The sequence below is a fragment of the Pelophylax lessonae genome (genome assembly GCF_965119305.1).
Source record: "Pelophylax lessonae genome assembly, chromosome: 3".
Classification (NCBI taxonomy): Eukaryota; Metazoa; Chordata; class Amphibia; order Anura; family Ranidae; genus Pelophylax; species Pelophylax lessonae.
In genome coordinates this window covers 235061974-235076046 of record NC_138770.1, presented here as the reverse complement: position 1 = coordinate 235076046, position 14073 = coordinate 235061974, and the positions used below count along the sequence as shown (strand labels likewise).

General features: G+C 41.2%; 1 protein-coding gene across 1 annotated transcript in view; it reads left to right on the top strand.

Annotated features, from left to right (window-relative positions):
- Window positions 1-14073, top strand: part of ERICH6 (glutamate rich 6) — a 231006-nt gene that overhangs the window by 85585 nt on the left and 131348 nt on the right. The window contains exon 8 of the mRNA XM_082251532.1: window positions 9709-9869. Within this exon, the coding sequence (XP_082107658.1) occupies window positions 9709-9869 (161 nt within the window). The remainder of the gene's footprint in view (window positions 1-9708; window positions 9870-14073) is intronic.

Below are 14073 nucleotides of genomic sequence, written 5' to 3'. Positions count from 1 at the left end.
GTTACTGCAAAAAATGACACTGGCAGGGAAGGGGTTAACTGTACTGGTAATCAAGGGCTTAAATGTGTCCCTAGGGGCGTGATTCTAACTGTCAGGGGGGGTGGCTTGTGAAGTAATCACAGAGACATGCGATCCTATATAGCAGGATCACATAGCCTCTGTGATCACTTCAGGGTGAATGACAGACGGCTGTGTTTACATCAGCTGTTTGTCCTTCTCTCTCTGCTGCAGGAGATCGCGAGTGGCCGGTGGCCATCGGAGCCGCCGGTCACACACGCTGGCTCCCCAGCTAACGAGCGGGGGTGGAAGCGTGCCGCCACTGGCGTGCTCGCCCCCTAGAGTCTCCTGAGCGAGCGACGTAGTACTATGTCACTTTGCCCAGGAGCGCCTGCCTGCCGCAGTAAAACAGCGGTGGGCGGGGCTGAAGTGGTTGAAGTGGAAGTAAACTCTCCTATCGTTTTTAGCCAAGGAAGCTGCCATCTTGGCCTCTGTTTAATCTTCAACTGCCATGATGCTAACCATGTGATCAGTATGACACCAGCCATTGGATGGTTTGAAAGCTTGGTTGAGAGCACAGTCAATGTGACAGGTAGCAGTTCTGGCATGCTTGGAATGTAACTGTTTTTGAAACTATTACATCAATGGGTTTACTTCTGCTTTAACTCTCTTTCATACTCCCCATTCCTGTGCCGAGATCCTCTGCATAGAAGATCAAATCTTTCTGTGCCAAAAGATACAAACACTGGAATCTACTGCTGTTTATATTAATTATGGAAACTGCAACACAAACTGTTTATTGAAAACTGGTTATTAGACATCAAATGTAGGGTCACAGATTGTATGTATTTATTCATTATGTGGTGTTAGATAGGACTACCACTACTTGCTGATTTGTTTTTGACCACTGCTGCCTTGTATTTGAAATTTTCATTGTTCAGGAGTCATTCTAATTCTGTCTTTAATGCTGGGAAGTCATTGACCTAAGCAACCATGTGTTTATCAGGTGTCAGGGTATCTAATATGGATATACATGTTTTGGGCCAGTGACTCACTAAGTGGTAAAATAAAGATCAGAATGACAAATGTACTTTTAAAAAAAAAAACACAGCCCGTATAATCCCATCTTGATGGGTTCTGTTTGTGGGAAACCCCCATTTAGAGTGGATTGGTGTGCTCAACCCGTTGTCTTGTACTTGCGAGTAAACCTTTCCAGAAGGAAATGTGAAGTCTGCTATTGTTGATTGCCTTTACCAAATGGTAGTTGCTACGTTATTATACTGACAAGCTGGCTTTGATGTGGGTGTGAACTCAATCACATCCACTTTAACATGATATTATAATTTCTAAAGTGATTTTCAACCTTTAAATCTATAGCTTTCGATAAAATACTACCTGTGATCCTGGCAAAAGAAGGTCCTTAAAGTGGATGTAAACCCCATTCATTAAATTTAAACTGGGCACATATATATGTAGTGTTTACTTATCTCTCTCTCCAAAGACCTAAGTCCTGTGTCTTTCTGCTGCTCCATTCCTCTGTTATCAGCATGATAATTTCTGACAAGTTCTTTGACACAGGAGATAAAAGCAGCTGGAAATTTGTGTCTGGGTGAGTGCATAGAGATAGATTAGCAGAGAGCTGGTCTATTCACAGCACAGATCTGCATGTTTCTTCCCTCCTCTGCCTATGTGGAATGGGGGGGGGGGTGTGCCTTTCCTTCAATCAGCTGTCACACAGTGTATGCCAAGACTCCATACCCAGTATTGGAACAGGAAGAAAAACTTCTAACACAATGTTCACATTCTAAACAGTTTAGAAAGCCGAAGACAGCTGGTATACAAATAAAACATATGTAGGGAGATTTGTTTAATCTCTGTGTATCATCTGAGGCTGTTCACTTCACTGGGTATATGTGAGGGTTTACATCCACTTTAAGTGTATCTAAGGTCCAGTTTTGTTATTGTTCATTTTATATGTTCACAATGAAAATTGTACACTGTGTATAGCAGTCAGTTCTATAAGATTTAAATGTTATATTGGTTATGCAGCACTGTCCCCGTAGGGCTTGCTGTATGATGACTTGTTGGGCCCCCTCAATTACCAGCACACAGTCACTTAGGGCAGTGTTTCTCAACCTTTTTTCAGCCAAGGCACCCTTTAAAATTATGGACAATCTTGAGGCACCCTTCAGAATTATGGAGTCTTGAGGTGCCCCATTCTAAAATGTAAAAACTATTCTGATAGTTTTACATAATGCAGCAACAGCAATACATGTTGAAAACCCACTTACAAGTATTCCAATTTTTCTCTTCTCCTTCAGTTTTGAGACCCCAAAGCTGGTGGAGAGAGGCAAAGGAGGGTCAAACAAAGGATGATATGCAGGCAACTGACATCCTCTTTATCAACTGATGATGTCATTGGTTGTTAGGAGGTTGGTAGCTAGAAGGTTGTAATGGTGTACAATGGAAACCTGTGGCTTTGTGTAACTAAAAGGCAGGTTTAATATACAGTTTTGGGGTAAATTTTAGGCATTTTGCCAAGGCACCCCTAAAGAAGCCTCAAGGCATCCCAGGGTGCCTGGGCACCCTGGTTGAAAAAGGCTGACTTAGGGTACAGTTCACACACCCCTCCTTACTCCAGATGGCTCATTTTTAGTGTCTATTTTGGAATTTGGGTGGGAGAAGGGAATAGTGGGATACTCCAACTGTAACTATTCACAATGGATAAGGAAAACTCTCACTTGGCCTCACCAGGTTGCTTGTGGAAGCAGCTGTACTGCCTAATCCATAATGCCACATTTATGGAAAGGGTTAATTCTCCTTGCTCTTTCTCTCCAGAAATAGACTTGGTCAACTATATTCTCTTCAGGACACTCACTAGCATCCCCTTTACTGACACCCGTCCACTGACTCTTCTAGCTGCAGGGGTGGCCCCCTCAGGTCAGGCCCCTTGACACAGATCTGTACTCACTGTACTACAGAATTAGATCCTTCAGTGTCTCCCCTTTCAGTCAGCTTCACAGGACCTCTGCATTCAGTTCCTATCTAGCTCTCTCTAGGCCCTCAGGTCGACTACCTGAGGCCGCATGGCACCTCTACAGAGGAGAAGGCAACTGCCCCCTCTCTTAGGGATTCCGCTATACAGCCGAAAGACCCCTAGCACATGTTCTAACGGCATTTACACAGTATCCCAGCATGCAATGATGCACACATCACCAGGGCTGTAACAAACACCTGTGCACTCATTTGTCAGGTTTCCTCCCACTGTCCAACATGCCTCCCTATTAGACCAGTGTGAAACACTTTGCAGACAGCATGAGCACATCCTGAGCACATTGAGCAGATCCTGCTCTCTGGTATGCAGAGAATAACATAGATTTTCCTGCAATCCGTCTGGTAAGCAGACAGGATTCAAAACTATACTTTCTCTCTCTAGCACCTACCTAGGAGGGTGCTACAGTTTTATTGTTTTTAGATTTGTATGTTATACCCTTTTATTAGTATGTGTAATATGAAATCATGCTTCCGTGATGAATAACAGCCGGGTATGGGTCTCTCCCATGGTGTGAGGAGGAGCATTGACAATTGAAACGGTAACTCAAACTTCAAGGAATTACACATGATTAAGTGCTTACGTGCATGAAATGTGGAAGAGATATTGTTTCCTGCATATCAAACAACAACATAATTCGTTGTTCATCTTACCAGCCAACCTGCAACAAACGGAATTTAATTATTGTTAAAAACAGGGTTTTTGTTTGCACACATTTGTAAATACATGCGTAAGCTACAGAAACCACTTCACGGCACCCCAGTATTATCTGCTGTCCTAACTCTATACATTTTGAGAGCCTCCACAGTAGGAGCACATATACACATATACACTGCTCAAAAAAATTAAAGTAACACTTTGAAAACACAACAGATCTCAATGCGGAAAAATATCATGCTGGATATCTATTCTGATATGGACTGGGTAATGTGTTAGGAAAGAAAGAATGCCACATTGTTTAATGGAAATGAAAATCAACCTACAGAATACTGAATTCAAAGACACCCCAGAAATCAAAGTGAAAAAATTATGCAGCAGGCTAGTTCATTTTGCTGAAATTTCATTGCAGCAACTCAAAATGGTACTAGTAGTTTGTATGGCCCCCACGTGCTTGTATGCATGCCTGACAATGTCGGGGCATGCTCCTTTTGAGACAATGGATGTTGTCCTGGGGTATTTCCTCCCAGATTTGGACCAGGACATTACTGAGCTCCTGAACAAACTGGTGGCATCAGATGGACCAAAATATAATGTTACATAGTTACATAGTAGGTGAGGTTGAATAAAGACAATAGTCCATCCAGTTCAACCTGTGTAGGCGTGTGTGGCTGTAATCATCTCACATACCCCTGAATGTTCTGATCCTTGAGATGTACGTCTAATAGTCTTTTGAAAGCCACCATACTACCCGCAGAAACCACTTCTTGTGGTAGAGAATTCCACAATCTTGTAGCCCTAACAGTAAAGAACCCCCCACGTTGCCTGAGGTTAAAACGCTTCTCCTCTAATCGCATTGTGTGCCCCCGAGTCCTCATGCAATCCCTTCGACTGAACAGCTTTTTTTCTAAGCTGAGATCCCCATTGAGATATTTAAAATTGCTATCATGTCCCCCCTCAGGCGTCTCTTCTCCAGGGAGAATAAATCAAGCGATTGGAGACGCTCTTCATAATCAAGGTCCTCCAATCCCCTAATTAGTTTAGTTGCCCTTCTCCATACTCTCTCCAGCTCCAACACATCCCTTCTGAGGACTGGCGACCAGAACTGGACAGAATACTCCAGATGCGGTCGGATCAGAGTTTTATAAAGTGGAAGGATTATAGTCTTATCTCTGGAAAACATCCCTTTCTTTATGCATGCTAATTTTCTGCTAGCCTTGGTAGCCACCGCTTGACATTGCAAGCTGTTGCCTAGTCTATCATCAACCAAGACTCCCAGATCCTTCTCCATTTTTGAATGTCCCAGAGGTGTTCTATTAGATTTAGGCCAGGCGAGCGTGGGGGCCATTCAATGGTATCAATGCCTTCATCCTCCAGGAACTGGCTGCATGCTCTTACCACATGAGGTCGGGCATTGTTGTGCACCAGGGGGAACCCAGGACCCACTGCACTAGTGTAGAGCCTGACAATGGGTTTAAAGATTTCATCTTAATACCTAATGGCATTCAGGGTACCATTTTCTAGCCTGTAGAGGTCTGTGAGTCCCTCCATGGATATGGCTCCCCAGACCATCACTGACCCACCACCAAACCGGTCATGCTGAACAATGCTACAGGCAGCATAACATTCTCCATGGCTTCTCCAGACCCTTTCACGTCTGTCACATGTGCTCAGGGTGAACCTGCTCTCATCTGTGAAAAGCACAGGGTGCCAGTGGTGGACCTTCCAATTCTAGATTTCTAATGGAAATCTATCCATTATATATGTGCTCTAACTTTGGAGACTTTCAAATTATAGAGTTAGGACTGCAATACACTGGGGTACCGTGACGTGGCCGCTGTAGCTTACGCATGTTTTTCCAAATGTGTGCAAACTACGCCCCTTTAATGTGAACTGTTAGGCCGGCCATACAAGGTTCGAATCTCGGCCTGTTGAGCAGAAATCGACCAAGATTTGAATTGTGTGGGCAGGCTGAAATTGATCAATCAACTTGGGTACAACCAGCCTCCTGGATTCACTTGCGATTCTCGCTAGCGGCTGATATAGCAACTAGCAATAATCACTGTCTATTCCCGGCGGGGGCAGTTTCCCCAGCCTGCCCTCGCCCTCCCACTGAGAGAAGACAATTGCTGATTCTCCTGTCAACACTGTCTGTGTTAATGGGGAATTCATGCAAATTTCTTTGGTTGCAGGAAAGAAATTTTCAATGTGTATGACCAGCCTTAGACAGGGTCAGTTCATTTTGTTGCAGGCTGGCTGGTAAGTGAACTGGAAATTTTTGTTTGTTTTTTTTGACAGAAGCTTTACAGTGCTGAAGTTTCATAGAGCTGCAGTTGTTGGAGAGAATATCAAGGAGATAAGATAAGACACTGTACTTGAAAGTTTAACTCTTTTGTGACTCCCTGGCATCAGTGTTTGCCCTGTCACCTCTTCTGCTTTTCTTTTCTCCTTTCCTAATCTGTGCTCCTTTGGCACAGCCTGTGTCATTCCTGTTGTTTCTTCCTCCCTCACCAACAGTAAATCTGCTGTCAACAGATCGGCCTCTAGTGACTCATTGGGTATTGGCACAGTGAGGAGAATAGAGAGCAACTGAGGCTGTGCAGAGGGATGAGACAGTGACCTGCAGGATTTTGAACAGTATAGGCACCTATTTTTAATCTTTTAGATAGCTATATCTGCTAAAGGAGAAAAAAACAAGAATAGTCCTGGCGCTGGTCCTCAGGATAAACAATTCCTAGGACAATAAGTCCATTGACCACAAATCCATATAACAATAATAATCGTAATGATGATAAAGTTGATAACTGAAACCACCACTCACAGTGCAGCCAATCCCTGGCATGGGATGTAAATGCAAATGTCTAAGCTAAAAAGAAAGGTGGTAAACAGGAGTGGTATAAATGTACAATCACCCCAAAATGTGAACACAGTCAATAGGGGGTAAACAAACTGGATTTATTCATATTACCATTTAAAAATGAAGAAACAGCATCTTGTTGTCTGATCTAGGATATCAATGAAGACATTGTGAGGGTTCCGGAAGGATCAATAGAGTTGGAAGACCCTATTTGGAGATACCTCTTGGGGGGTGGATCACCCCTGGGATAGATGGGAAAATCCCTGGTGGAGGAGAGGAGAGAGGCGGAGCGGAGCCAGGTGGATCGCTGGCGCGTGTGTGGGCCGTGTCACACAACCGCCAAAGCCCGCTACACTTCCGGGAAAGGCATCACGCAATTGTCAAGCAGCCACGCCCAGAGCAGGAACCAGCGTGAAACTCAAGCTTCCCCTTGTTACCGTGTCTACATGTCAGAATGAGTTATTAATAGTGGGGGATTTTAGATTTATAAGTCCTTTCTCGTGCCAAAGGGCAAATTGCATTAGGAGGGGGGAAACCAAGGTCTCCAAGATAGGATGATAAAAGCGAAATATCTGAGATCAAATTATGTTTGTTTTTAAATTTGTTCCATAATTGGTATAGATGTGTGACTATTTTGTTCAGTTTCAGAACTTATATGAATGGAATAGTTCTTGACCACAAAAAGGTTTGTATAAGGGGTGGGGTACCTGTAGAAAATTTTAAAGTGTCGCCTATGAAGATTTTTAAGTACTAATATTTGTCACCATTCCACCTACTTACTCGGCGTAACATTATCTTTCACATTATAGAAAAAAATTGGGCTAACTTTTCTGTGTTCTTATTTTTTATTTAAAAAAAAGTGTATTTTTTCCAAAAAAATTGCGTTTGTAAGACCGCTGTGTAAATACTGTGTGGCATAAAGTATTGCAATGATCTCCATTTTATTCTCTTGGGTCTTTGCTAAAAAAATTATATATATATATATATATATATATATATATATATATATATATATATATAAAATGTTTGGGGGTTCAAAGTAATTTGCTAGCAAAAAAATACATTTTAATTTGTAAACAACCAGTGTCAGAAAAAGGCCTGGTCCTTAAGTGGTTAATGTACCATAATATGCCTAAACCTCAATCAATTGTCTTAATACTTTGCACAGCCTAATTTCTCAACACCCCAAGCCTATCCTAAATGTTTAATGGATTTTGGTTTCCCACAAGGCAAACTAGGGACATTAAGCTTGTTATGTGGGGAGCTTAATTAAGTTTAACGTACAAAAAAGAATGTTGATATTACCCAATACCCAATTCACACAATACAACTTTTTTTTTTTTATAATCTTAAGACATGTACTGTAATGTGAACAGCTTGTTGTAAAAATAGCTCCATTTGCCATAATGTGTCTAAGCCTTAATCAATTGACTTGAAACTTTGCACAACTTAAGTACCATGTGACCGCAGTAACCAATCACAGCATGTCACATGATAGTTGCAAAAAATAGACTGCTGTCTTTCAAGCCATTCATTGTATACAATTATATTGCTAGCTGTGATTGGTCACAGTGATCACATGGTACGGACTGGGCCAATCACGGCCCATCTGTGCCATGTGATTAGCTGTGGCCAATCACAGCTAATCACAACAAAACAAAATGCTTGCTTATAGCAATGAAATACTTTGCTATATGCAAACACAATGTGTCAAAAAATAAATAAATAAATAAAAATACTGATTACTTCCCCAGAGTAGTACAATGTTACTATGGTAACCTTGTATTGCTCTGGTCAAGGTGTGTTAAAAAAAATTGTAAAAAAAAAAAGAAAAAAAATATAAAAAAAAAAAAATGAAAAACAAAATGTTATAATTTTTTTTTTTGTACTGTCACCAGTTAGTATCCCTGATTGCCGCCACACCCATTATACAATGACGCCGTACTACACTAGTGACAGTTTGTTAAAAAAAAAAAAAATGACAACTTGAAAAAAAACACCATGCCTCTTACCTTGGACTGTCTACCTTCCAAAAAGGGGTCATTTGGGGATATTTGTACTGCCCTGACATTTTTGGGCCTCAAGAAATTAGATAGGTGGTCAGTACATCAGGATTGATTGATTTTCAGATATATACCATAGTTTGTGGACTCTAAAACTTTGCTATAGACTAAATAATATACACTAATTTGGGTTCTTTTCACCAAAGAAATGTAGCAGAATACATTTGTTCCTAAATTCACAAAGAAAAATTATTTATTTGCAAAATTTTATAACAGAAACAAAGAAAAATGTGGGTTATTTTTTTTTTCAAAATTCTCAGTCTTTTTTTATTTATATAGCAAAAAATAAAAAACATAGTGGTGATTAAATACCACTAAAATAAAGCTCTATTTGTATGAACAAAATGATTTGAGTATAGTGTTGCATGACCACGCAATTGTCATTCAATGTGTGACAGCGTTGAAAGCTAAAAAATTGGTCTGGGCAGGAAGGAGGTAAAAGTGCCCTGTATTGGAGTGGTTAAGCTTGCTTTTTGGGGAGGTTAATGTTGCTTAACGTACAAAAAAGGACTTCGATGTTAACCAGTTTATCCCAAATGTTACACAATATAAGACTTAATGCCAACATATTCTAAAAATCTAAGGTTTGGTAAAACAGACCAAAGGTTTTCACATTTAACTATTTTATTACAATTCTGAAACATTTCATTAGAACAGCTTAGTGTACAAGGAGCTTAATGTGTAATATAATATTAATAATAATAATAAGGTATAGGTGCTTAAGTTTTGGTGCAAGATAGCTCAATCCTGCTGCGACCACTTAACCACCAGCCAATTAAATACCTGTATTTCACCCTTTATATACCACTAATTACAATCAAGTTTGCAATATAGCTAGGGTCAAGAGTTTAGTGAATTTATTTGTTACCTCTATTTTGAAAAGCCTGTTTTTCTTTCAATAGTGTAATATTAGGTTGTGTGTGCGATTTCTCAAACATGGGAGGTTTAAGGGAAAGACATTTCAGGGCTATGATTTTACGTGCTACAAATAAGTCTGAAAATAGACAAAACAACTATTTTTTAGCATGCTTTTTTGTGTACAAATATAATTGTATGACGCTTTTTTTTTTTTTTTTTTTTAGGTCTTTTGCTGCAGACAGTTTAGGGACATGATCCAGTATCTTTTCAAACAACAAAACTGTCTTCTACAGAACAAAGACATTGAGATAATTTCGGTGTCCCCCCATGGGCCTTATGGAAGTGAGATTGAGAGACGAAAAGCAAAGGAAAAAACTGCACTTAGGTAATACTTTCTCGAATTTCCTGCCACTTCCTCATGTGTTATTTTTAATTTTCAGAATTTTTGATTGATTGTCAAAGAAAAAAATGTGTATAAGGAAATACTGTCATGTCTTTACTGAAGATATAAATAAAGAGACGGCCTGGGATATTTCCTATTGACATTATATTTGTAAAATATCCATTTCCTGAAAAATGTAGCTCACATTTAACACTTTGAGGCCATCGTATCAGCACAATATTCTGTGGTACATACAAGTGAATGGCTCTACACGCCCATACTCATGTACATTCTGATGCTCCTGTGCATTGGTGTTTACCCGAGGGTTGCCCACCCCCCCATAATTTTTTTTACCGCTAAAACATGGAAAATTTACAGGCAGAGCACATTTTTACTAATATCCTGAAAAATGACAAAAACTCCAATTAGAAACTAAGGCAGGCCATACACTATGTGAATTTCCAATGATCCGTCAATCGATAAACGAAAGTGGCGCTCACGTACAGCATGCAAGTGTAACATCAATGAGATTCAAAAATCGTACTTACAAACACTATTTTTTATGCCAGTATGGGAAGTAAGGCGCCTCACTGAAAAGGTAAGTGAGACTCCTCCGCAGCCCCTGCATCTCCTCAGGAGATGCAGTGCTGCGGGTATGGTACAGAAGATTCTCCTATACCATGCCCGCAGCACTGCATCTCCTGTACTATGCCCGAAGCCCTGCATTTCCTGTACCATCTCCTGTAGCATGCCTGTACTATCTCCTGTACCATGCCTTTACCATCTCCTGTACCATGACTGTACAATGCCTGTACCATCTCCTGTACATTGCCTGTACCATCTCCAGTACCATGCCTGTACCATTTCCTGTACCATGCCTGTACCATCTCCTGTACCATGCCTGTACCATCTCCTGTACCATGCCCACAGCCCTGCGGGCATGGTACAGGAGATTCTCCTGTACCATGCCCACAGTACTGCATCTCCTGTACTATGCTCGCAGCCCTGCATCTCCTGTACCATGTCCACAGCCCATGCATTATGCCTGCTGCCCCTGTTTTGGGTCTCGTTGTGGTTCAGTTGGGTCCAGTAGCTGCTGCATTTCCTACCATAGACTTATAATTGAGTCAATATGTTTTCCCAGTTTTTTGTGGTAAATTTTGTGGTATATTCGGGTCGGCTTATACTCAAGTATATACGGTACATTTGTGTTTATTCCACTTTTCTTGCAGACATGTTGGCACCTCAGCAGACTTTGCTGTAGCCTAGAGTATTTCCTGTATTATTATCATTATATGTTGTGGACGAACAATCGTTTGTGTGTTATTGTTCATTTTGTTATCTTTTCCTTCCGATTCAAACTTTTCGGGACTCATGCGTAGTTGTGTTTTGTTAGGTCAAATCATTTAACTCCCCCATTAATGATACAAAATTTGGCCAATTTTCACAAAAAAACAACACGTTGGATCAGTCAATTTAGACTGTTGTACAAAAATCGGGTTTCACACATACCACACTAACGATACGAAAAACAAACAATTTTACTTTCGATTTATATTTTAGTTCGAAATTTGCATAGTGTATGGCCTGCCTAAGACAATTTATATTTTCACAGTATAAACAATATGTAAACATTGACAATACTCATAACAAGTAATCTGCCTGGCTTTACAATTAAAGACTCAAAACAAAATGACAAAATGTGAGCATGACCAGGAAGGATTACAAAAGGCCTGGGGCACACTGGAATAAAACAAAAAAACAAGTTCTGTAGCGTGCATAGCAGGCCATGGCGAATGTTAAGCATGGCCAGATTTTGCCTAAAAGTAAATGGGCTTAAAGGGGGGGTAATTAAACAGAATTTGTGCACACTGCAAACCTTTACCACAGTCCTTGTACAGTACCTGTAAAATAACCCTAATTACTGTTCTGTTCACAACTAACAGCCTCACAGACACAAATAAACCTCAGGACAAAGGATTTAAAACAAATGTAACTTTTCCATTACATATGCTTTCATGCCCACAAAAAAAGATATCATTTTGAAGAGGAACTTCATTAAATCCAGCAACCATTGAGACAATGAACACCTTGGTTGGGGCTATGTAACATACAACATAAAGTATGGAATGCAGGGGTCAGGAGTAAGTAACATACAAAACATTACCAAATACAATAATAACATTTCTGCGTTGTGTGTTAGAAATAAGCAGCTAACACTAAAGTGCTGTACCCAACCAGCATAAATATATAATTTGCTCAAAGAGAAGTCCAAGCAATTGGGTGCCCAAAGTGAAGATCTTAACTGGGATGACTATCACTTCAAGGTGCAGTAGTAAATATCACTCGTGAATCACCACCATCACCAGAGAGATTGAACACTCACAAGATAATGTGGCTACCATTACAGTAGCTAAAATGCCTTAAATATACATGGAAATAAGTGCAGCGCTAATTAGTTCTAAAAGAAAGTGTCCACATCAAAGGAGAGAGTATAAGAACAGTCTTCTAATGGCACAATCATTTATTAGTACTGCGGAGACCACCACCGACACCCAGTCACACAGTCTCTTACCAATTAGCACAGACCCTCATTACAAAGGTCAATACAAGCAGCAGATCCTATATAAGGCGCAAGTGGCAGTGAAATCCTCTCAGCGTTCTTCCTCAGTACTCCTCTCCCTTGGTCTCCATAATCCAATTGAATCATGAGGAGATAAGCAGGACACCTCTCATAGTGTATATATCACAAAACTACTATTAGGCCAAAAAAAGTGCTTCCTCCACTGTGATCCCTACCATCTTCAGGCTTCAATGCTAAGAGATGAAAGACCACACCTCAGCTTCCTAGGAGCTGAACTATGCAGTACAGAGCTGCCAAGAAGCTGGCAAATTTACAGCACTTTTCTCCTGTCCAAGGACATATATAAACAGGAGAAAAGTGCCCTTCTTTCTCTATCGTTCATTGAAGAACACAGCTTGACTTCTCATGGATGAATTAGATGCTGCCACTTTCAGGTGCAGGACACTTGGTACAACTTAAAACTAAAAGCACGCCTACGGGGCAGCCCACTGGTGGTGGCCGAACCCCTCATCTGCAATGAACAAATTAGTTATTGCTTGGTGTCTTCAGAAGTTAGGACATAGAGCTTTCCAGCTCCGGTTTTTCTTTCTATTCCTTTTTTTTCCTAATTTTTTTGTTCCAGCATGCTCCACAGAGTGGCCTGCAGGGGATTGACCCCTCTGCGCATGCATACAATGGTCAGACTGGGCCCTTCCTTAGCAGCGCTGCTTATAGGCCAACGTCACTCAGATTATGAAAAGGATCAGCGGTGTTTGTCCCCCACCCTGGAAATGTCTGGTCGGATGGAGTACTACAAGTCTCAGGTTTGCTTTGGTGCCATGAGTATTCTCATGTCGTGGGACCTGAATGCATTGCTCTACATATAGGTACCCCCTTGCTCCAGGTAACTATGACCACCTCCTCCCCTCTCCCTTTTCTTTCATCATGTTTGTCCTCAGGTACTTCCTGGCAGAATTTAGCTAAAGGGATATACTATCAGTAGGGGGTAACTGATGGAGAACTAAAAGGCCCAGTATACCTGGTGGAGGCCCTTAGAGGTCCTCTGAAGCTCAGCGGTGCCAGGTGGTGAACTACAAGGCCCAGCATATCTGGTAGAGACCCCGCCGGATCATTTCTTTCCCTCTAACCTCCATCTTTCTCTACATTGTCTAGCCGACCTGCATTCTGTGGCCTAAGGGACTCTTGGATAAGGGTGTTCCACCCTTCAAAGAGTTCAGGGGATTTTATTCCAGCCTCTTTGTTGTTCCGAAAAAGAATGAGCTGGAGGGCATCCAATTCATTGTGGTGGCTCTGGATTGATTACGAAGGGCTTTGTTCGCAGATCTCATTCGCCTGTCAACAGACATGCTTCAGCGTCTGCCATTTTCACCCAGACCTCTTCTCTCAAGGTCCGATTTGCCGCCCTGCTTAACAGTTGAATGGCTTTGATGGCTTGACTGTTGAGAGCCAGGTGCTGAAGGACAAGGGCCTTTCTCTTGCTGTTATTTCCACAATGCTTGGGGTTCAGAAGTCTACTTCTCATTTCATCTACTATCGCACATCGCATTCCTATTTCTCCTTTTATGAGTCATCGGAAGTCCATTCCTGCATGTTTTCATTTGCCCATATTCTGGCCTGGTGTCC